Source organism: Sebastes umbrosus, chromosome 18, assembly GCF_015220745.1.
Source record: "Sebastes umbrosus isolate fSebUmb1 chromosome 18, fSebUmb1.pri, whole genome shotgun sequence".
NCBI lineage: Eukaryota > Metazoa > Chordata > Actinopteri > Perciformes > Sebastidae > Sebastes > Sebastes umbrosus.
In genome coordinates, this window is record NC_051286.1 from 21,590,194 (window position 1) to 21,615,563 (window position 25,370).

General features: G+C 39.9%; 1 protein-coding gene across 1 annotated transcript; it reads left to right on the forward strand.

The window, feature by feature from the left end:
- Nucleotides 1-1,590: 1,590 nt before the first annotated feature.
- tshr (thyroid stimulating hormone receptor) lies at nucleotides 1,591-25,187 on the forward strand. Its single transcript, XM_037750903.1, has 10 exons — nucleotides 1,591-1,975; nucleotides 9,165-9,236; nucleotides 10,183-10,257; nucleotides 13,941-14,015; nucleotides 15,348-15,422; nucleotides 15,923-16,000; nucleotides 16,642-16,710; nucleotides 19,125-19,202; nucleotides 22,277-22,465; nucleotides 22,889-25,187. Exons 1-10 carry the CDS (start codon nucleotides 1,800-1,802, stop codon nucleotides 24,342-24,344), a joined length of 2,343 nt encoding a protein of 780 aa, XP_037606831.1. The 5' UTR covers nucleotides 1,591-1,799; the 3' UTR covers nucleotides 24,345-25,187.
- The last annotated feature ends 183 nt before the right edge of the window (nucleotides 25,188-25,370 follow it).

Sequence of the window (25,370 nt, forward strand, 5' to 3'; positions counted from 1 at the left end):
TATTTTTCTTTTTTTATATTTTTATAAAGTTAAGAAAAACGAAAAGGCAGAAAAAGGTAGCTGCTTATAAGAAAAACAAAACTGTAAGAAAACAATTATATTGTAATAATATCGAAAAATATTTAAAAAATATGTATATATATATATATATATATATTAAAAATAATAATCTTTGGTCATAGAATAGACTAGATAGATTAAAAAATAGATCTATTGAAATGGACAGTTTGTTAACATACTATATAGTACATAGGCTATAATAAAACGGTATTGGGCATAAATGGACTTTAGGGATGGGCAATACCTAACTTTTTTATTTCGATACGATACCGATACTTTTTGTTGCAATTTTAACGATACCGATACCGATCATTTCTTAAACAGGTAGGTCATTTTTAGAAAATAAAAAAAAATTCATTACACTCAAAGTCACATGACATATACCTGCCATTAATAACAAATTTATTACAAAAGTAAATATAAATAAGTAAAAATGTTTGTGTAAAAAATAGTCCAGTATTTTACGGAAATATTATAATAAGCCTCATAACTTTCAGGGTGTTTTTAAATGTTTGAAGAGGGATTAGTGTTAGCTGTGTGTGGCACTTTATTGTCACAAATAGTGCATCTTGCTGTATTTTTTATCTGCAGGTGACAAGTAGTAGTTTAATATGTCAGTGCTGTTTTGGCACAAATATTATACAAAAGTAGTGAAAACGTTTGGAAGTGATGCAGCCACCCACGTTTGTATTTATATCATTTTATTATCAATATTTTTTTATGTAATCATTATCAAATGACTAGTAGTAATTATACTTTTCAGTATAAGCAAAGTATACTAGGACTTTTCTGTATACTTACCAAGTGCACTTAGACTTTTCTGTATACTTGTTGGTATAAACCAAGTATACTTAAGGATCATTTTGTTAAGTATATCTCTGATAAGTACATAAAAAGTAAACTGAAAGCATTGAAGAAGTATACTAATAGCACACTTTAATAATCTTATTTTTTTTGTAAGGGTACTACAGTATCCAGTATCCATGGACTTATAGAAACGTGTAGGGACTAAGCTACTGGAGTCACCCTGCACTATACTCATTTTTAACAGTCTCTTCTGCACTATATTCATTTTTAACAGTCTCTTCTGCACTATATTCACCTTTTAACAGTCTCTCTGCACTATATTCACTTTTTTAATAGTCGTGTATCAAGGCTGTTACCCTGCACTATATTCCCTTTTAACAGTTTTCTTCATCTCCTTGTATTTTTATATCTGGTATATTTTTTTGTACTTTGCACTACTAACTTTTTTACTGCCTTTTAACTAACATGTTTTGCACTATGGAACTGTGATGCTGGAAACTTGAATTTCCCTCAATAAAGATCGATAAAGTTACTATCTATCTATCTATCTGTACTATTTATTGTATGCTATAGGACAGAATACAATAAAATACAGGGCTCAGGGGGGAAAAGAAAGACAAACTATTCTCCAGCCTAACACAAGAGTGTCTCAGAAGTCCAGCCTCCCCTCGAGTTGAAGAAGACCACCTCCAGCCCTTCACCACAGAGCTGCTGCTGTCCTTCCTACAGCATCCACACCTCCACAACCTTACAGACACTCCTGCAGGGCCCTGCAGCAGCTCCACTATACCTGGGGATTATACACCACAAACAAACAGCATAGATTAGACTGCTTTACTAGAAATTGATAAATAACGTGTTGCTGTGGACACCAAGAGGACTGTCAAGGAAAAACAGAAGTCATTAGGGATATTTTTGAACCGACTTCCAGCATGCAGGTGGTGATAACATGTGCGTTGTTTTCGCTCGTCGCTCTCCAGATCAGCAGCTTGTCTGAGGAGTCTGACTGCTGCCCTGCTGTCTGCGAGTGCTCCGAGTGGAAGACTCACACCATCTCCTGCTTTGACATTGATATTCTCCCCAGGTTTCCAGCCAGCACGGAGACACTGTAAGTAGGCGTACATCTGTAAAAGTGATTTTTTTTTTCATGCATTTTCAATGTATAAAGTGCTCTTAAACCCTTAAAGAAAAAAAATCATTATAAAATCATGAATATTCCTTCAAAGTGCTCCCAGAGGGACTTTGAGTCTGTCTGTGATGTTAAGTGGTTATTCCATTTTAAGGTATTATTTTCAGTGCGACTAACAGAGTTGTCAGTGGGGCTTGTATAGGCTATTTTTGATTTGGTCTGAAATGTATAGCCAATCTTGAACACTAAACTTATGAATAATTTATTATTGGAAAATGTTTTAATGACTGTAATAATTAATCAATTTGGACCACATCATAATATTATAAAGGCTACTAAAAAAGAACAATGCAGCCATTATTCCACCATTATAACAATCCTATAAAATAAAGCAGGTACAAGTCACTGAGAGGCTAAAAAAAAAACACAACCTGAATTTCCCAAATATATAGTTGATTTTTCTTTATTTGTGGTTGGTTCAGGTTTAGTTGTGATTTGGGATTTTTCATGAATTCTTTAATATTCATTACACATTTACAGGATACCTAATATTAACATGCTATTAATGTCCCTAAGTCTTAATTGTAGATTAACCGTATTTAAGATATGAGGTTAGATTTAGGGTAGAGACAGAGATAAAGAGAGAGAAAGAGAAGAAACCCTGCAATGTCCAGTTCAGAAAACTTCACAGAAGGCTGTAGGATAAACATTTCAACATTTCAGGGTCCTGCATGTAGTCTGCATGTACTGCAGACACACACTGTGGACAAGAACATTTTGGAAAATAAAGAAGGATACTTTTCAGTGTTTCATGAAAGCTAAGTGCTCACTGTAGCTTTCTTTTTTTTTGCATTTTAGGAAAATTTTAGAAAAAAAAACAAACATACCTGCTCACATTTATTCATTCAGCTTCAACTTTGATGTTTTGTGTGCTAGTTCACAAACAGCCAAGTTAACATTTGACGCACACTATTCAGAGGATGGGCTCATCTTATTTGCCAGCTATCAGACTACGGTACACACTGAAGTACACCCACTCACCTTTTCAAGAACAGTCTTTCCAGTAACAGTAATATCACATAATATTATTGCCAGCTATAGGGCCACACAACTAATGATTACTTTCATAAGGGATTTTCTGTTGATTATCTTTTACAAATAAATGCTGAAATTATAAAATGTCAGAAAATTTTAATCCCGAGAACCCAATATGGCATCTTCAAATTGCTTATTTTGTCCAACAAACACCCCCAAATCCAAAGATATTCAATTTACAGTGAGATAAAGTGTAAAGGGGAAGAAAGTATCAAGTTGTAATCATGGTTTTACACCTTCTTTCACCCAAAAATTAAAAAAAACCTTATCATCATTATTACAGTGGAGAAGAAGCTATGTTGTTTGTGACAATTAAACCAACAGAAATGTAAAAAAAAAAAAAAAAAGATAACCAACAGCTGATCTGTGTGCAATCTGTCGTCTTGTTATCTGAGACCCCAAAGAATCCGTCAAGAATCCTGGGAGCCGGCATGATGTCATGTGTCAGGGTCACCTCTGAAAAATGTAGCGTGGCTTTTACACTTCCTAAATTGCTTAAGTATGGGACAGAAATTATGCAACAGAGTGAGAGCAACCAGTTTGCCATGGCCTTGAGTGATGGAAACACGTGCCCTTCAGAGGAACTACGAGGCATGTGTGGAAACATAGAACTGGAAGAGTTAGAAAGGGTATTTCCATTTAAATCAGCACTGACGGCACTGTTACATTGTAGCCTATAAACTGAATTTTTGGTTATGTTGTTGTGGAAATAGCCAGTTTGGTGCTCTCTCTCGCTGTTTCTCTTCGAATTCCTCAAAAGCACTGATGTAGGGCTCTCTAATGAACATCCTTAAATCCCAAACACCTCTTTGCATCGCCTCCAACAGCACCCATCACATAAAATTATCTCCCGATCACTGCCCCAATTCACTTGACCACGTGCCCCCGATGTCCCCTGCAATTTCCTCACATTCCTGCCCAAAGTTTACCCAGAGCCCTCCAGGAGGATGGAGAGGCATGAAAGCACGCCACCAAGCTCTGGATTGTCACCCCTCCTGATAAAAAATATCTGCCAAATACTCCCGAAATAGACTGTGTGTATTGAGCGGGATTTTCTAGCAGATGAGGCGTGAGGGAGTTTGATTTTGTTGTACTCACACGAAGGAATGAATGACCCTGTTGCCCTGTTGGACAGGCCAGTGCAGTCCAGTTCTACTGTCTCCAGCTAGGCCAAGATTTAAACCACTTATTAAGCTTAGATATGTAGATCGGGGAGACCGGGGGCAATCATAACAATTTTTGGGGGCTTTGATGTCATAACTCAAAAACCTCTTGAACCATTTGGATACAATTTTTATATAGGTAACTTGTATTTGTGTTCTATTTGTTAACAGTGATCAAATGTTTTTACAAGCAATGTTAGAGTCACAATATTGATTGAAACATTATAAGTCAAATGTTACATCTGCCTTCGGGTGCAGTGGTTATTGTAACAACAGATGTAATACCTTAATATAAATACCAAGGACCACAATAAACTACATAGTAATAAAGTAGATATAGTTAAAACAATTTCATATCCATTAAACAATTTATTACTTTTATACCACTTTTTTTTCATGGTTCCGTCTCGTTTGATTGGAGCAATTTGTAATGTTACAATTGCCCCTTGTTACTGTTGCCCCCGGTGTCCCCTGCTTGATTATGTTTTGGTAGGGTCAAAATTCAACTAAAGATTTACATGATAAAACATCGTCTTTGGTTCAAATAGTTAAAATAGAACACAAAAGTTAAACATTTTGGGAAATATTACGCTATCTGCTTCCGGGGTTACATGAGAAGATCGATACCACTATCCTTTAGAGGTGCTGGTAGGAAAAGGGAGTTACCTTTGGACAGAGCTCACCTAGCTGTACCCCCCCTGTTTGCAGCCTTTGTGCTAAGCTAAACTTAAAGGGGAACACCACCTAAATTAATAATTCCCATATGTTATTTCCATGGCCTAGGAATGTTTGATCAATATCTGTGAACATGACTTACTCTCTCTCAAAGCCGGAAACTAAAGAAGTAAGTCTCAAACTTGTGATGTCATAGGGTATAACAAGTCTGGAGCTGCTCCATAGACAATGAATGGGAGACTGATTTCGTGGACCCACAGAATCATTTTTATACCGAAAATTTGCTTTATTTTATTGTAATGTTCTCAGCTGTGAAACAGAAAATGTTCCCATATACTCATAGACCATACTCCCCTGGGTGCTCTCAGTGTCATCTAGAACATCTCTCTCTATTCATTGTCTACGGAGCAGCTCCACACTTTATGGCCTATGACAATCACAAGTTTGAGTTTTAGCACTCTGGTTTTTGGATTTGGGAGAGAGTTGTTCATGTTTACTAATATTTTTTGGACTGTCTTAGACAATATGAATGACATGTAGGAATTTTGAAAAAGAGCGTAGTTCCCCTTTAATGGAGCTGGCTGCTGGTTCTATCTTTAACTAGATTTAGTGTACAAAGTGTGCGATCAATCTTCTCATCTAACTCTCTTCTTGAAAGCAAATAAGCATGATTCCCAAAACTAATACAACTTTTTTTTCAACATTGGTGGAGGTTTGTGCTGCCAAATTGCTTTTAAAACCCTACTTTATCAATACAATCATTTTGAAAACGTCCCTTTTATTAACATAAGAGTTTGGTTAAAAATGATATTGTGGAGGATGAATAATGTTCTATTCAAAAAACAAAATGTGAATGCAAAGCAGACGTCTGTTCGTGTCTGTGAGTGTGCATATGTGGATACTTAGAGATTGGAGTCCTTTGTGTGTGTGTAGCCTACTTGTGCAGGTTACTCCATGTGTCACTGGGAGTCAGAGAGGTGGAAAGGAAAGCACAGACACGCTTAAAAGCCTGCGTAGCGTGACTCCCGACTGCGTCTGGACGATGCATTCAAATACAATATTTACCTTTTACAGCACATTTCTCAAACACCCGGGGAGTTCCATTTGAGAATAATTAAGAGGAAAAAAAGACTTCAAGGGGAAAAGGGGGAAAAAAAACACGGCAGTTCCAGTCTTTCAAAAACCTCAGAATTTTTGGATTGGAGTTTGAACATGTGATAACTCGTTATACTCGTTGTCCCTCGACCTCTCATCTAATAAAACTGACTGAAAGAGTGAAATCCTAATGCCGGTCCTTGAATGGTAACAGATGAGCACTGGGATTAATTGTAAAATGAGAAGTGGGACAGTGAACATGATGAGCTGTAGCCGAGATTACTGGAAATACTGACAGTTTCCCAGCTATTAATTTGTACCGATGGATCATGTAATGGAAATTGTTACTGTTACTTCACATTCTGCAATAATTATCTCACGTATTTATGAGAAAACAAAAAGTAATCTTTTATAAAAACCTAGAATATAATTTAAAAGGTGAATCATTGTCAACCACCACCTGTCCTAACCACTTTCTTTTTTTCTTCCTATCACACAAGATCAGAACAGAAAAATTAAGTAAAAAAGAAGTAGTAAAAGTAGTGCATGTCCAATTCTGACTTTTTTATTTTTAGACAGCATTTCTACATGATGGGATCTTACATTGAATTGCACTGGAGGTTGAATGTGCAGCAGAATATGTAAGTGGCCCTCTCAACCAGTCACCACAGACCATTACGCATCAAAATGAGACAGAGCCCACTGAGTAAACACAGCTATGTTGTCAATCCAACGCTGGCAATAATATGAATTGTGTGGCTTCTCCCCACTTCAAACTCAATTCCCAACCTGTTTGTTTTCTCGGGTTTCTATCCAAAATGACAAATTGGAGGAGTAATTTTCTCCTCGAGACTCCGAGATGGGGCTCATTGGTCTTCTCGCCGCGCTCCTCAGAGAAAATGCGTGCTGGTTATTTGGGTTTGAGCGCGGCCGCAGAACAGCGCGGTTCTGATGGGGGTGTTTGGTGTCAGGGTCTGCTCTGTGTCCCTCTGTTTGTTTGAGTTTGTCAGAGCGCGTGCAGGGTGCTGTGCTCCCGTGTGACTGATTCAGACTGGGCCAGATCTCAGCCTCTGAATTAGTCTATTGTTCCCGTGATGAACCAAAGGTGCATGAAGATGGTGGATGACGGAGTCATCTTTTACCTGTTTCCAAATGGATACATACACTGTTGCCAGTTGAGACAGGATGCAGTGGAACAAACTCTGAATGTGCACCCTTACTTCAGGCAGGGTGGCCCTGGAGTACAACATGACATCAACGTGTCACTACCATCTTAATCTCTGTCCTCTACGATGTTGTGATTCACAAATCCACCACAACAACATCTGCAGCAAGATCACATTAAACAAATTATACATTATGACTAGCTGTAAAAATGGATCGTAGAGGGTAACACAAATTGCGAAACTCTTACGAGATGGTTGAGGTTAGGCATTAACCTTGATTATTAAGGTTAAACATTGACCTTGAATAGTTAAGGTTAAACATTGACCTTGAATAGTTAAGGTTAGGCATTGACCTTGAATAGTTAAGGTATAGACGACGTATGACGTATTTTTCCGAGCTCCGTGGCAAACAAATGTTTTTGATATTTACACATTTTGTTCAGCTGGATAATCTTCACAAATGAACCCCACTTTATGATTTTTGAAAAGTGAATGCAATCTCCAGAAGTAAAAAGCTAACGTTAGGCTATATATGAACTTCACCACATTCGCATGAGCGCGAGTATACACAGCGAGGCTGTAAGGGCAGACAAGTTGGCGTGATGACGTTTTGTAGTCTAATTTAGCCACTTATTAGCAATCGCCTTTTTTAAGACACATGAAAGCATCAAAATTCACGAGTGGGATATTTACTGACGTATTTTATATCGTAGAACAAAACGTGAAAATCTCTTTAGCTTGTGTTAACCACAGGCCTTATTTCAGGCATCTAACTAAAACCCAAAGATTTCGAGAGGGAACCGGAAGTGCAAAAAATGCTAACTTATTTCCAGGTTTTAGGACTCGTTCCTGCAACACTTTATAGCTTCATATTTACAGATGGGAGCAGTGTTGATCTTCTTATCCAATAAGCAAGAAAGCGAGAAAAAAAAGTGTATTTCTTAAAATGTCAAACTACTTTGCTTTCTGAAATATTTTTTGAAATTCTTTGAATTTTTCAATTTTGAACAATTTCTTCTTTTACTTTAAAACAGCAACACGCTTAAAGGTTTAGGAACAAGAATCAGATTCTAAATATTTTCTTCCTCATATCGTAACCCATGGTTTTACAGCGTAACTGTAACATTGGGTACTAATTTATCCTGAACAAGGCAGGTCCGTTTTTATTCTGTGTATCCTACACAGGTCCTAACCTTACTTTCTGAAACATTGTCCTAAACAGACCCAGACATTGTTTGATTTGGCTGCCAGTTCAGGTCCAGTCAGATCCAAGTCTTTGTTTTTTCCCCATGTTCCTAGAGTAGGGGGTCTGTTTCACCATTTACTTCAAAGAAACCTTTCATGTGATTAGTGTAGGGCCTTTATCTGTCTTTCCTTCCTTCTTACCTTTACAACTCTTCCTATCTAGAGTTATTGAACAATTGTAAAGACAAAAACTATCTTTATATAACAGAATCACTTTCATTGCAAAGAGAATCTCGAGCATTTCCACAATGCCACATTGAATGTCATTATACTCAGAAAATATCCATTTGCAAGATTTTAGCCTCATCCATCCATGAAATTGTTTGACATTTTGGGAAATACGCTTTGGTGTTTTGTTTTTTTACTTTGAGTTAGTGAGAAGATTGCTACCACTCTCATATCACGTTAAATTTGAAACTATAACCAGGAGACAGTTAGCTTAGCTTAAAGTCTTGAAATAGGAGGAAAGAGCTACAACCTTGCATTGTCCAACAGTAACACAATCCACCTTCCAGCACCTCTAAATCACCATCTAACATGTTATATCTAATTGATTTAGTCTGTACAAAAATTTAATTGTAAGAACAACAATTTGTCATTTTAAGAGGACTTGTGGGAATGACTATTTCTTCTCAAATGACACGTGAAAAGCCTAAAATGCCTAATGTTGTGCTATTTAAATACGCGTGTTTGTGACAGCTAAAATCCCCTTCTTTATTTCCCAACCAGATGGCTTTTTGAGACCCGCCTATCATCCGTGCCAGCAGACGCCTTTGCCAACATGGTCAACATATCAAGGATGTGAGTGCTTTTAACCAGTGGGATTATTCCATACACTTTTCATTAACTGCTATTCAAACACAACCCTTTGCAGTTACACTCATCCACCTGTTGCCTTTCAACTGCTTTGCTTAAAAAGTAGGGACCTTTTCCCAGTTCCCACTGCCCACCCCCTTTCCTTTCTGTCTCCCACCCAAGCAGCTGATATGCTCTCTGGTTAGTATCACCGCTGGCTCCTAATCACAGCTGGAAGCGCTAATGCGTTCCTTCAATAGGAATGTTGGTACTTCAACCGCAGCGGGGCTTGGACATTGACTAGGTATTCCAGCAGAGCGTTTTGGGTGTGTGGTGATTTTAGACTCCCAGTATAGGTGTAGTCTCAGTGTAGAGGCAAAATATACACTTGATCCCCAGCCGCTGAGTCCGACGTCTACGTCCAAGTCATGCATGAAGGGAGACAGGAGTGGATGGGAAGTTTTTTGTAAGCCTCAAACAGCCAAATGATAGACTGCATGATAGAAAACCAACAAAATGTCAGTCAGATTTAGTCAGATTCGCCTATAATAACTAAACAAAATTGTGTGTTTTTTCTAGTCATTTTTAAGGTTTATCGAGTGCTAAATTCATGGTTTATTTAAAGAGCATACTTGTTACCAAGTAATAACAAATGGGAGCATAGTGACTGATGACTGGGTAATGTATATGTGGGGTGCATACCTGTAAAATTACCCAGCTTTAGGCAAGGTGGGTTGATAAATTCAGGAAACAGTTGCAGGCTGTAGGATCATTTTTAGAGCCCCACACTCAAACTCATTTATAAAAGCATGTCTTATATTTCGCCTGCACACTTGCACAGTACCTTCATTCTTACAAGTTAGACTGATGGTTAAAAAAAACTGCATTATTTTGATGTTAGAAAGACAATTTGTACTTTAGATTTGGTGTAAGCACTGTGTATTTCTTTTAGATATATATCAGTCGATGTGACGCTGCAGAGGCTGGAGAGGCACTCGTTCCACAGCCTGAGGAAAATCACCCACATGTGAGTAACTAAAGGAAAATGGCACGCTCTTTATCGATCTTTATTGATTAAGCTGCTCCATTTGCTCTCTGGAGAGAAAAATGCTTAATTCTGAACCTTGCCGGCAGCAAATGGAAGTAAGGGAGAAACACATTAGAAGCTTATTTCTCCCCCTGCACACCACTTAATGCTCCTCATCAGAGCAGTTTTGCCTCACTCGCAATTCAAAAAATTGACAAAAGAAAGACCCCGTTGCGGACATGCAAATTAGATTAGACGCAATTCAATTTGATGAAATTATCTGAGCCATTATTACTGAGCCTGGTCTAAACAGACAGTCAGAATAAGCATGTTAGAGTGGAGAGGCCCCCCGAACAACAGCCCGTGTTTGGCTTCTCTCCTCGTCTTCTTCATGCTCCAGCTCTTGTTGAAGCAGCTCAGGGGAAAAAGTCTAGCAAGGTGCACTCTATTCTCAATTATGGGATAGAGATTTATGGCTGAGTCTCCGGGTGGACCACACACTCTCCAGCTAGAACACCTCCTAGCACTTCATATATTACTGCAAGACTTCCTGCCTATGTGAATGATTTGTTCCAAGTTACAGCATCTTTGTAACAGCAGTTTGTGTGCAGCCTGCCCAATTTGTTTCCACCCTTCAATTACTGTATAAAATGTGGGCATGTGTAGCCGTTTGAGACAGTAACTATGATTAACAGCTACAGAAATTAATTTGACGTGACTTGATGCATGTGTGTGTGTATCATTTGGCTGTCATATTTTTACTTAATTATCCTTCCCTTTAGTCTTTCCTTATTAGCTGCTGAATTCCAGACATCGAAATACAGACAGAAACAATAATTCAAACCGCGAGCTGAGGGCTGTATCAGTGTTCTGGGGGTGTATTTTGGATCTCCGGGGCCTATTTGCCACTGATTGGTGTGGTGTAGTGCCATACATCAGATAATGGCATCTCTCTCGGGTTTCCTTCAGGGTCAGACACAAATTAATGCTCTGCTTCCTGTTGGCTGCTCGAGGCCGACAGCAGCTGTGGATCCAAGACTGCAGTCGGAGCTGAGATTTCAGAGGGGGCTGGGTGAAGCTTGTCTCATGCCACCATCAAGTGAAACCACCACCGCTGGCAAGAATTCTTGGCTTTAACTGGGAAGCAAAAAATTCGTTTTTTTTATATAGATAAATCTCAGTTTTGGTCATCTGTTGGCAAATGATACAGTACAGTGATGGTCAACCTATAGTGTATGAAAGTTACTAAGTTTTTTGGCAATTTGTGGGAAAAAATAAATAATAAAAATAAAACTTTGGCATAAAGGAAAGTATGTATTTTTGTCTTTACAGCAGCAACAACAGCAGCAGTTTGTTTGGGTCATCTACAGGGAATAAATTGTGTCATTAAAGCTGCATTAATCAATATTTTTATATTAACTATGGATCAAATTGATATGTGTAAATGTAAAAAGCGTCACTTGTAGTCACAAATCGTTACCCGACTGCAGTTTCTCTCAGCTCTATGCAACTTTATAGCGCCTTTGAGCTCATTGTTTTGGTTTTACGCCTTATTTTAAGTGTATTTTATTTGTATAGCCCAATATCACAAACATAGACTGTATTTAAAAAGTGGACCTAGACACCGTGACGTAACCCATTGGTTTGTGGACTGCCTTTTTGAAACCTCGAGTTAGATTTTTTGGCCTTTGCCATCTTGTTTTTTTTGCAACCAGAAGTAACACGAGAGGATGGAGCTAAGTACAACCAAACACGGAATAAGATGTTATTAGGCGACCAAAAAGGTTATAATTAACTTTCATTAACTGGAAACACACTGTGAAAGGGTTAAAGTTGTAAGGCGAAAACATGGACAACACCCAGACTGGATAACACCGTGGTAGCATCCCATGCTTTATGGTCTGTTTGACTCTAAATGGGACCATAATTTACTAAATGAACATCATGCTGTATTGAAGAAGACTTGAAACTATCGATTGAGATCATAAACTCATGTTTACAATGTTTACTGAGGTAATAAATCAAGTGAGAAGTAGGCTCATTTTCTCATAGACTTCTATACAATCAGACTTCTTTTTGCAACCAGAGGAGTCGCCCCCTGCTGGCCATTAGATAGAATGCAAGTTTAAGGCACTTTCGCATTGGCTTCACTTCTCAGACCCAGAGGTTGCCTACTGATCACAAATCACAAATTTGCCTCAGGGGGCTTTAAATCACACAGTCTCACTTCATTTCATAACCCTCAACTCATTTCCAGCCACAGAAGGCAGCTGTTTTCAGCAAAAGAAAAAGCTCTGATAAACATGCTGTTAGCTACCAGCCCAACACCAAACAGAAGACAAAGAAAGTTAGCAACATGCTGGTGAACATAGTGGAGCATTTAGCAGCTAAAGAGACAGATTTTCCCCAGAAGTTGGTGGAGACCAAAAAAAAGCTAAAAGAGCAGATAATATTGGACTCACAATTGTCTGGTAGTCAGAAACATGATTCTCTAAATTAATGCTAATGGTACAAGGTGTCTGTTGGAGGACTAAAATTGGCAACAGTTTGCTAACACGTTCACCTTAACACCTTTATAAGGTTATAATAGGTCATTGTTGTGTTTACAAATTGTTACACTGCCCCCAAGTGACCAAATAATCAATTACTGCTGCTTTAACATGACCACATAGATATCATGTAGAAATGATGAAAAAGAAAAAGATTCGCACACTGACAAAAAAACTAGAAGAGGCTCTTCATATGCAAAAAGACATAAAATGTTTTAAAAACATAAACTAAAAGTGAGCAGTTTGGTCATAAGAGCATTGTCTGCCTGATTTAATAGTCATATAATCGAGATATGAAATGCACTGATTCATTTTCAAGGCTATTTTCCTATGTGACGATGGTACTGTTTACACTGGCTACATTAACCTGATTCTACTTTTTAAGTGAGGCTGGAATCAAGAGCGCAAACCTTTTCAGACTTAATTATCGTGACTTGCCCCAGCATGCCTGAGGAAAGAAAAGACCACCCGCAACCCACAGAAACACAAACTTCATCAATAGAAAATCCATGTAAAAGGAAATCAAATTCACGTCAGCACTGTGCGACCGACCCTCTGGAGTTCAAGGAGTTGTGACAAAGATTCAAACTCTTCACCTCACTTCTTTGGCTCAGGTGTTGCCACTCAGGAGTTTTTTATAGTCTGCTTGACAGACAATGCAATGGTTACATTGGCTGATAAAACTGCCCTCAGTACTAAGAAGATGAACCCCTCACACTCAGTGACTCCCATTGACCTGACCACGTCTGTCTGCTGGGTCGAGTGTGGTTTGCCAGGTGTGTGAAGGAGGGCCAGGACACGCGTTCCAGAGCACCACATGGCTTCAGACAGCAGAGAGAGAGGTGTTCAGTCCAGCCCAGGGCGGACCAGAGTAAACACACTAATGAAACACTAATTGGACTCTACTTCCGGTCCTGGCTGTCTGCACCGAGTTTCCCCTCTCTCGCACACTGGCATGCACCTTGTCCTGTTATGTCAGCAGGTTTTAAGACAGTGTGTGGTTCTGAATGTGCGTCCAAATAATTGCAGAGTGGCCACCACACACTTCTGTCATTTACCTTTGTATGAATGAGTTTATTTTTATGTGAAAGTGCATTTTCAGGACATTTGTTTTTTTCTTGTCTGGTCTTTCAGAGAGATTCGTAATGCAAAAAGTTTGACCGACATCGACCCAGAAGCCTTTAAAAATCTCCCAAACCTCAAATACCTGTGAGTATATTTCAGTGCATGTTCTTTTTGTCATTGAATTCCACATACTGACAACATTACCAAAAAAGATGAGGGATCTATATTTGAAATGCTTATGTCTGGCAATAATTTAGACATTGAAGTATCTGGCCTGATCTCATGATAACTTAAAAGTCCTTTAAGGGCGCTTTCATAAGCCAACATTTAGTCTGTTTTAATAGAACTCTGGTACGTTCAACCCCTGGTGTGGGTTGTTTGTCTGTGAGCGCAGTTATCTGGTACGGACCAAAACAAAAGGTCCGAGACCGCTTGCGAGAGGTGGTCTCGGACCGTTTCCAAGCTAACCAAGATGGCCACAGGTAAATGACCTTCTGCAGAAGTCCGATATTTGCTTGACATCCGAAGAGAACAGAATATGATAAATAAAGTCCGTTTTTTGAGAAGAGATTCGTGCGCACAGTAGATCAGTGCAAAGTCAAAGTGAACACTTCGACAGCGATATATCAAAGTCTGCTATTCCCTGCATGGAAGTGTCAGCTCTCGAGACGAAATAGATCCTTCGTACACGCCCCTCAGCAGATTATTGTTTTTTTATTTGGTCCACTTTAATTTGTGCACTGTGAAACCGAAACAAACAGAAAATGAACCAAAAGTATCAATTTCACACTGATTCGAACCAGCCAAGCGGACTATGGCTTGTGAAAGCGCCCTAAAGGTTCTTAACTATTTGCTGTGTAAAGATATAGAATAGTGGAGTAATCGCAACCTGAGCAGAGAATGAAGTCAGACTCCCTCTGTGTGTGTTGTAATCCGAGCTTCTCTATTTACGTAGCCGCCGTTCTGGCCGTGCGTAGGCCTATATACACGTTAGTGCATGTGAGTTCCTGTTTGTGTGTCACACTGGCTAGCTAATCGGCGCCGGTTATGGCTGATAACACCGTCCCAACCCACGGTGTCGTTGCGGAAGCATAACGGCCATTACGTCCGGGTCGCCCCCAAGTTAACTTGCTAATAGCTGTGTTGCTATTGTTTGCACCGGTAGCACCGTTAGCTGCTAGCTCCATTAACTGCTAGCCGCCGGCTCAGCCATCGCCATGTTGAGAGCCGTGCAGAGGCAATCCCTCTATCATAAAGCAGACAATTGTCCTATTTGGTGTCACAAATAAATATGCCAGTATATGAAATGTGGGCTAGTTATTATTAAAGATGCGTCTACTAAACTCAGATCTTTAGGATTATTATTATAATAGGAATGCCCACTATACATTTTCATTACACTGTTATCATTTGTTTTGTGTAGTCTCTGTTGTGTCTACTGTATGTCCTGACAGTTTCTATCCTCTTGCTATTCAGGGGAATTTTCAATACCGGCCTTTCTTTCTTCCCTGACTTGAGCAACATCCGCTCTAATGACATGAACTTCATACTGTAAGTTGCTGTAACTTTACCATTTTAAACTAAGCACACCAATCAATGTCCACGCTAGCTAAAACTGTTAATTATGGCATTTTAATGTTAATTACTATATTAATTCAGAGCCATTACTTTAACTATCAACTAAACCAACAACACTGTCAGAAAGATGAGCAGCTTTGTCTCGCAATATACTTTTTAATTTTTTTTAAATCATTTTGATTGTGTTATTGTTATGTTACATAAGCAGAGTTTGTGCTTTCTGCGTTTGTGTATCTTTGTTTTTGAGTCAATAAGCATCTGCCTTTCCATGTATAATGTAACCCTCTGCATGTCTGCGTGAAGTGAACATCTTCACCCTCTGTCATCACCCTCTCAACTCTATCTAATTTAACTTTCCTGCTGAGCCATAATACTTCAAAAAACATTCATCAACTACCTACCCTCCCTATGCCACTTCAAGTGAAAGGTATTTATTTACAACACCACTTCATTTCCTCTCTATTCCTTTGCAGGGAAATTGTTGATCATCCCTACATCACTGAGATCCCGGCCAACTCGTTCCGTGGCATCACCAGCGACGTGCTGACAGTGTAAGTCAGATATGTGCAAGAGCAACCATATGCATGCAGATACGCACATGCATGAATGTACAGGAAAGAACTGCTTACACCTAATGCAATTGCGTGTATGTTTGTGTTATACACTTTCATACAAAATGCACAAGGGAAATTTGAACTAGATGGAAACAGTAGTAAATACACCCTGAGTGTCCTTTATCCCTAAATCCAATCCAAACCCTAAAATAGCCACTAGACGAAGTGTGGATTGGCCAAAAAGACCTCACTTTAAAAACATGTCCTCCCTCTGAACTCACTTGAATCTTTCAAAGATAGCAAAAACAAGTACACAGACACTCAAACACAACAGGCAATCACATGTATGCGGTTTGGTTTGGGAGGGAAAAGGGATTGCAATTTTAATCCACAAAACAGCATGTTACTGAAAATGTGGGGATAAAAACCGCAAAATTGCACAGGCAGATGAAACCTCACCATAGAATGTGAAATAAGTAGGTCCTACTTATCTCTGTCACTGCTGCGTGGAGACGGGTGAGGTATCAACACATGGAAAATATTTTCACACAGTAGGTTGGTTATTAAATCTAAAGGGACATATTCTGATCAGTGCTATTATCTTGATGTTACTGTGTAAACTTCTTCTTTTTTTCCAGGATGCTGTATGGAAATGGCTTCAGAGAAATACAACATCATGCTTTCAATGGGACCAAGCTAGATCAAGTGTAGGTATTTCATATGAACTCCAAATAGTTTGACATTTTGGGATATGTGTATTCACTTTCTTGCCGAGAGTTAGATGAGAAGATTGATACCCTCATGTCTGAACGCTAAATATGAAGCTACTTAATACTTAATAACACGTCATATCTCATTTAATCCGTATTTACGTCTAACGACAATAGAGTGCAACAGGAATGAGTACTAAATTAGTACTAAATTAGTTTGCATTTTAGCACTTCCCGTTCCCTCGTCGCGAAGTCATTGGGTTTTTTGAATGGGTTTTTAGTTAGATGCCTGAAATAAGGTCTGTGGTTAATACGAGCTGAAGCGATTTTAGCATTTTGTTCTACGACATAAACTACATCAATAAATACACCATGAGGGAATTTTTAAGCTTTTATGTGTCTTTAAAAAGGTGGTTGCAAACAAGTGGCTAAATGAGACTACTAAACATCATCACGCTGCCTTCACAGCCTCGTTTTGTATACTCGGGCTCGTGACCTTGGTGTTCGTTTATAGCCTAACATTAGCTTTTTACTGTTGGTGATTGCATTCACACTTCAAAAAGCATTAAAGTGTTGTTCATTTGTGGAGATTACCCTGCTGAACAAAACATGTAAGTATCATAAACGTTTGTTTGCCACAGAGCCTTTTTTCTGCTATAATCCAAAACCCAATGGAAAAATCCCATTGTTTTTATTGTCGTAGGAACCCAGGGCGATGCTACCTTCCTGGTTGGTCTACAACAATACGTCATCCCTGGAGCACTCTATAGGTTGTTGTTTTACCAGAGGTTGTGTGCGTGACTATTTCAGCTGTTTCCAGTCTTTAACGTCAAGTTAAGATAACCGGCTGCAGGCTGTAACTTCATATGGATCATACAGAAATGAGAGTGTTATCAATCTTCTCATCTAACTCTCGGCAAGAAAGCGTATTTCCCAAACCGTCAAACTATTCCTTTAACAATTTTGTTCAACAGTTTCAGACACACATGAACTAATCGGCACACTATCACTGAATAATCAGAACAGTGTTTTGGTATTACTCGTGTATTTGGCTAAAGGGTTATTTTTTTATCCAATAATTTTTAAACGGTGTTTTTTAATTAAATTAAATTCTGAAGAGACATTTGTTTTTTTAATCTGGTACAATATCTTTCACTGGGACATCAAAATCAGTCGACTTAGAGGTCTTACATTTAAAAAAAAATTATGTTGCTCAGTATTTTGCCGGGATTAAGCAACTTCTGACATCTGGCCTGTGTATTTCCTCACCCAAAATTGCTCTATAAACTAATTGAGACACTATCGCACTGAATGATCAGATCAGTGTTATGTTGTTGTAACTTGTGTATTAGGTTCAAGGGTTATTTTTTATTAAATTCTTTTTAAACAGTGTTTTTGAATTAAATTAAATTCTGAAGAGACATTTGTTTTTTTAATCTGGTACAATATCTTTCACTAGGACATCAAAATCAGTCGGTTTAGAGGTCTTACATTTCTCCAATAATTATGTTGCTCAGTATTTTGCCGGGATCAAATAATTTCTGACATCTGGCCTGTGTATTTCCTTACCCAAAATTGCACTACAAAAGCAGCGGCATCACAGTTGGGTCTCTACAGGGCTTCTCATATGTACTCAAAAAGGGCCTAAGCCCAGCTCTTGATTAGTAGGCTAAGCTGGATTTCTCATGTAAATATATTCTCATGAAAACATGTTTCCAAATGTGGGTATCAGGAAGTCAGCATTAAGGACACGAGATCTGTGTCAGACTTGAATAAATCTATTTCACACTTGTATATTCAATATAGCCTCAGCTGGATAAACTACGAGAGAACAGGTAAGCATTGCTTCCTTTTCTTCTTTTGTCAAAACATGTTTTCTTTCTTCTTGTCACCCACTGGTCCAGAATCCTGCATATTCAGGATATGAGGTATTAATGATATTAATTTAAGGCCCCTCTCCTCCTTAACAACACCTACACACATCCCAGGTCCTTATAAGAGCCTAATTAAGCCATTGGTCGGTGACTAGTGAGTCTTCGCACATGGGTGTTTGTGTTGGCGCCTGATCTGCTCTGAGGGGAGAACTGATCCCAGCACAGTCTGACCAAGACAAACACACCTCTCACAGGTCTATTATCCTTATTAGATTTAAGGGATTCAGGGTGATGGTGTAGTGAGGGTGCAGTGTATTTAAGGAGAACACCATCACATCTTATACTGTCTGAATCAACAGTGTGAGCGAAACCTTTTTCTGTCATGTTTCACCTCTGAAATGAGAGGAAAATAAACAGAAACGTGCAGTGATGAGGCTCGGGGAAATATGATGCCATGCCTTGCCTCTGTCAGTCTGATTGAAATGTGAAGGATTGCTTTTCTTCTAATAAACTTAAATTTGTGCTTTCCTTTTCCAGAGACCTTCACAGGAATAAGTATCTTTCCAAGATGGATGAAAGGGCTTTTGCGGGCATCATCAGCGGCCCCATGCTTCTGTAAGTACCTGAAGGGTTGAAAATTTGGGCCGTACTTATCAGCTCTGTTTGTAACTACACACAATTCCTCACATACAGTACCTTTATATGTCGAACTTAATTATTTCCAAGAGGTGAGCCACATTATTTTAAACTCAGTGACATCCATTTATGTTCATCTTTCTATTATTATTATTATTACCACGGAAACAGTTTGACAAGACTTAATCTGTTGTCTAAATAAATGTATTTTAATTGATAAATTTGTTAAATTGGATCATGGTGGAATATGGTTTTGGTTACACACTTTTGTGCTTGTTAGATGCAGTTGTAGCCTACTTTAAAGCAACACTATGCGACTTCCAAAAGAAGAAAAACATGTATTCTCTTACAAATGAAATGTTGAACTCATAAGCAATAAAACACACCCTCGCTCAGTTCAATACACTCAGTGGTTTTACTGCTACAGCAGAGTATTACACGTTACAGTAACTTAGATGGCGGTCGGCGTGCTCCCAGTTCGGAGAAGCAGACAAGGAGTACCGACACGGAACCTAAGCAATGTAGGCCACTGCTGTGTGGACGGCACGTTAGTTCTAATCCAAAAGTCACACAATAACACAAACTAACTGACCGATTCAGGTAGACCGGCAATTCCCATGTTCTGCGAGATCAAAATAGTTTTTTTGTGAATGGAGTCTGACTGTTGGTTTTGAAGACAGTGATATAATAGCTTCAGTTCCCTGTTGGAAAGGGCTGTCTGATGGCAAGATAAAGCGGTGAAAATATTCTAAATATAGTATACACTCACAGTAAACTTATATTGAAGTGGCTAAAATACATTTTTCTGCTGCTCCCGTCCACAGAGGCTTTACCTCGCCATTGAACAGCCCTTTCCGATGGGAAATTGAAGTCTCTCTTCAACGATACCAGACTACATTCACAAAAGCAGTAATTTTACCTCAAAGAGCGCGGGATAATAAATACAACCCCACTTTAAAAAATCCATACTAAACCTTTAAGTTATTTCCAAATGTAGCACAGCTAACTTTGACTCAGCTACTGCTAGCATCCACATTATGCATAACCTTATTGATAAGCTTTGATTAGCTTAGTTTGGTAACCTTTGCCACTGCTTTTTGCAATGGTTGAGTGGGCGTTTACATTTGAAAAAAATAAGAAAAACGGAACAGTGGTATTGATCTTCTCATCCAACTGTCGGCAAGAGAGGGATGAATTACTGTTTCAATGATATATTTCAAATTTACAAAGCGTATATAGCAATGCATAGTAGGCCTTGTTTGGTCATTTCATTATTCACACCATGACAAGAAGATATATTTGAACATTTTCCTCATTCACAATGTGCAGACTGGATGAGACATGTCTGCGAAATGGATAGCATATCATCAAAGAGTAAAGATCATTGCTCCACAGCTGTGTCTTTGACCAAGAAATCCGAAACGCATTGTGTGCAAGCGTGGGAGGGAGAAACTTCCCGACGTTTCTCTGATACCGTCGTCGTTTTTGCCATTCCCATGGTTATTAAAGCCGAGTCTCCATTTTGAAGGTGTTTGATTGCCAAATCCCTTTACCACGGCTATCTAGTTGCTTTTATGGCTCTGATCTGACCATTAAGTGTCCGGTTAGGTAAATGGAGTTCGTGTGCAGGTCTTCCTCCTCTGTTCCACCGAGGAACATGTCCTGAATGAAGTCACCTCCATGAGGTCATGAGCTAAACATCTGGGAATGACAAAATCAGATTGACACTCAGAGTCTGTGCTGCTTTTTTTTTTACACAATGTGCCCCATGAGAGGAAAAAAGAGAAGTGGGGATAGCAAATGGGACTAAAAAAGAACAACTGAGCTCTTAGCAAATACGAAATGGTTTGGCTTGTGTTCCTTTTATTTAATCAAATTAATCAGCAGATACAATGACTTCGAGGTGTAATGGGTTAGGAAACTAAAGAAAGCAAAAGAGAGTGTGGCCTCTACTTGGCCCCTGGAAGGGGGGAGCGTCCGGTGCTGAACAGCAGAATGTCCTGATAATAGGATCACACGGGATGTTGCTGAGATTGTCAATCCCTTGCATGTCTTTGTCCCGATGAGCTTGAGCTGGCTTTGGCGTGACGGCCGAGCGCAAAAAATACCACATGTAATAGTTTAAAGATGATGAAGGAGAGAGGAGCTCACTTTAGGAAACAGATGGAGGGTGTTGTTTAACCCACCTATGAGATCTCTGGTGTTATCATGTCTGGCTCCTCTGTAGATTAGCTGATAGTATGTTAATTCTAGTCTTGAAAGGTACTGGGTAGCACTCCATATATCAGTCATTAATAAACTTCAGGGGAAAATTCAAAACATTTAAGGTACAGGTATCCGGAAAGGTCAAAACTCCAGCAACACTTGTAGACCAACGCATTTCAGCTTGTGGCCTTCATCAGGGTCACAAGCCAAAACGCGTTGGTCAAAAAAATAAAGTTGTTCTATAAATAAATTCTACAGATCTGCGACTGCTTTGTGTGTTTCGCAATGGAGCTAATGTGGTCATTAGGTCGCCCTAGTTAGAGCAACTAACGTTATATTTCACAATAACGCAACAGTTTGTTGATTGAGTTCATTTATTCTGTGAGACCGCCGCAACCCCTAGACAGTGTCTTAACCCACAAACGTTAGCTAAACAGTGTTAACTTAGCTGATGTTACTTGTTTCACCATGTTGGGCTAACGTTAGGCAGCTGAAAACTGCCCAGGTTCTTCCCGAACTCCAAGACATCGTTGTCAAATGTAACGTTACATAGAAAGTAAGTCTGTGGAAATATTGAATTTGATGGTTTTGTTGGTTTTGACCCAGGCAAACATTTTATCATTCCTGGCAGAAAGCATACTTTAAATGACATCACAAAAATACCTTTGAAGAGCCCCCAATGGGGCTAGGATGTCGCCAGGAATGGCCCCATGCATTGACGGTAACTCTGGTGCCCCTTTCACCTTCCTTTCATCACCACTCTACCATTACTAGAGCCAAAAAAAAAAATGTATGTTAATGCATACAATGTATCTTCCTAAATTCTTTCATTCCCTTCTGTCCTAAAGAGACGTGTCCCTAACAGGGATCACCTCCCTGCCAACCACAGGTATGGATTCTCTCCGGGAGCTGAAGGCGCGCAATGCCTGGGCCCTCAAGAAACTGCCGCCCATCAAGACCTTCAAGCACCTCACCATCGCCAACCTCACCTACCCCAGCCACTGCTGCGGCTTCAAAAATCTCAAAAAGAAACGAGGGTGAGCTTTCGGCAATTCTTAATTTTGCATTCGTCGAATAGCGTTTGAAAGACAAACAGCGTCCAACAGAATGATCTTGTGTTTTTCGTTTATTTGGATGATCCACCTCAGCGAGTGGGGCAGCTGCACTTGTATGGTGTGGATCTTGGCAGGGATTGAAGCAACCCTCTGACGTGTTTACCTATAACTTCTTTCAGTGCTGCCATAATTAATGTCACTCATTGCTGTTATTGTAGGAAGAAGGTTGAGCCAGACTAATAATGACTCTCAAAACAGGAATTACTTTTCTTCAACTGGATATATAAATGAAATGATTTGATTTGACACTTAGTGCGAGTGAGGGTTGAAGCCAGGTCTGTGTATTTTTGTCTAATTTTGGACTACAGTATTACTTTATGAACTCAATCTGTACGTGTTTTTCAGCTTTTTGGAGTACCTCATCTGTAACCTGACTGCTTTCTACGACCAGCATCACAAGCGCTCTGTGGGGCCCCTCGGCATGCCTTCCCTCCAAGGGGACGGTGTGGGGGAAACAGTCCCAGATCAGGAGCCAAATGACGGAAGCCACAAAGAGACCCAGCAAGACTGGAGGAGAGGTGACTTCCATGGAAGCCTCCACTACCACACCTACTTTGGGGGCCAGCCAGATGAGGATGTGGGTTTCGGAGAGACCCTCAAGAACCCCCAGGAGGACACCAGCCAAGACTTTGACAGTCGTTACGATTATGTGGTGTGCGAGGAGGGAGAGGAGGTGGCGTGTGCACCGGTGCCCGATGAGTTCAACCCTTGTGAGGACATAATGGGTTTTGGCTTCCTGCGAGTGTCTGTGTGGTTTGTGAGTCTGTTGGCTGTTCTGGGAAACGTGGTGGTTCTCCTGGTGCTGCTCACCAGTCACTACAAGCTCTCGGTCTCCCGCTTCCTCATGTGTCACCTAGCCTTTGCAGATCTGTGCATGGGGATTTATCTGCTGCTTATCGCCTCTGTAGACCTCCACACACGATCCGAGTACTTCAACCACGCCATAGACTGGCAGACGGGCCCTGGCTGTGGACTTGCGGGTTTTTTTACGGTCTTCGCGAGCGAGCTGTCTGTCTACACCTTGACGGTGATCACTCTGGAGAGGTGGTACGCCATCACCTTTGCTATGCGGCTGGATCGTAAGCTTCGTCTGCACCACGCGGCAGCCGTGATGCTAGGTGGCTGGATCTTCTGCCTCCTACTGGCCCTGCTCCCACTGGTTGGGGTGAGCAGTTACCAGAGGGTCAGCATCTGTCTCCCAATGGACACCCAGTCCACAGCGGCTCAGGTCTTCATCTTGTCAGTGCTGGTCCTCAACATCCTGGCCTTTCTTGTTATCTGTGCTTGCTATTTCAAGATCTACTGCGCAGTGCACAACCCTCACTACCGTTCTGGATCCAAGGATACCAACATCGCCAAGCGCATGGCTGTCCTCATCTTTACTGACTTCTTGTGTATGGCGCCGATCTCCTTCTACGCCATGTCAGCCGTGCTGGACCGGCCGCTCATCACTGTCTCCAACTCCAAGATTTTATTGGTGCTCTTCTACCCGCTCAATTCCTGTGCCAACCCATTCCTCTATGCCATCTTCACTAAGGCCTTCAGGGGGGACGTATTCATCCTCCTCAGTAAGGTGGGCCTTTGTCAGCAGCGAGCACAGCTGTTCAGGGGCCAGACGGTTTCGTCAAAGGGCAGCAGCGGGACATCTCAGATCCGTAGAGACAAGGATAAGGTTAGGAAAGGTGGAAGCGGAGGCCAGGAAGAGGTGCCCATCCACTTGAAGAAGTGCTCCGGACATACCTACCACCAAGCAGACTGCCAGCAGACGAGCCCTGAAGAGAGCCAGAGCCTGAACACGTGAGCCAAACACCAGCTCAAGGTAGTAAATCAAGACAGGTTCAGGTAGGAGAAGAGAGGCCTTGAAGTGTTTGTGGACAGATCTGTTTGGATATTTAACAGAAAGCTTCAGTATTCTGTATCTGCTTCAGTTTTCAGGCCAAGTTCAGCTGTTTTCACAATTTCGGCTGTGATGATTTTACGGTTCCAGTTGTTGGAGAATATCAAGTGTCATTGAAATGTGAGCCCGACTTCATCTCACTTATAGTCCTTTGTATTTGGAGGGACAGGCTAGAAAAGGACAGAGATTATTTTAAGGGAAAGTGAAGATAAAAACTTAAACATGCATATATACTGTAACTATGAATAAAATCTATTTTTCCAGTATCTTTAATTTAGTTAAGCATTGATATACAGGGAAATATAACTGATTTTTTAAAACACTTAATTTTCCTGTGACAAGATGACCTTTCTGAGGCGCCCTATTCATATTTGGTTATTGTTTCCAAGGACAGCCTGCTGGTTCAGTGCTGTTCAGTGGAAACTTTATCCAGTTTATGAAAATGTAAAAACACTGCATTTGTTATTGTCTTATCAATACCTCTGTATATAATGTAAATACACAATAGTGTGTGGTGATTTATGGATGAAACAGGACACGTTGTGTTTTTTTTTGTGTGTTAACCTGAAAGTGAAAAGTAAATATGGACAGGTATAGTATAGTACTTGACTTTGATGTTGGAAAGCAGTGTTTTGTGGACTTTCTGTTTTTCTGGATTAGTACTGGTAATTGTACTTTCATGTGGCTTATACCTGCACCAAATTGATGTATCACTTTCTTGGATTCATTAAATGTTAGTGTACTTTTGTTCTTTGTGTTATTGTGAGTTTTTTTAATGTATCCAAATATTTTTACTTTTGCTTTTTTCACATTCATCCTGCAAAACAGTTTGCAGAGGTACGTCCTGATCTCCCGAGAGCATGTGATCCAATTACAAAAGTAAACACAGGACATATTTTGATTATTAGCAATTTTCTACAAATTACAGAC

What these genes read in the sequence shown, in the direction of transcription:
- tshr (XM_037750903.1), top strand. Translation starts at nt 1,800, where the DNA reads ATGCAGGTGGTGATAACATGTGCGTTGTTTTCGCTCGTCGCTCTCCAG. An exon ending in CCAGCCAGCACGGAGACACT is followed by an intron (nt 1,976 to 9,164) that starts GTAAGTAGGCGT and finishes TTTCCCAACCAG; the next exon opens with ATGGCTTTTTGAGACCCGCC. An exon ending in ACCAGCGACGTGCTGACAGT is followed by an intron (nt 16,001 to 16,641) that starts GTAAGTCAGATA and finishes CTTTTTTTCCAG; the next exon opens with GATGCTGTATGGAAATGGCT.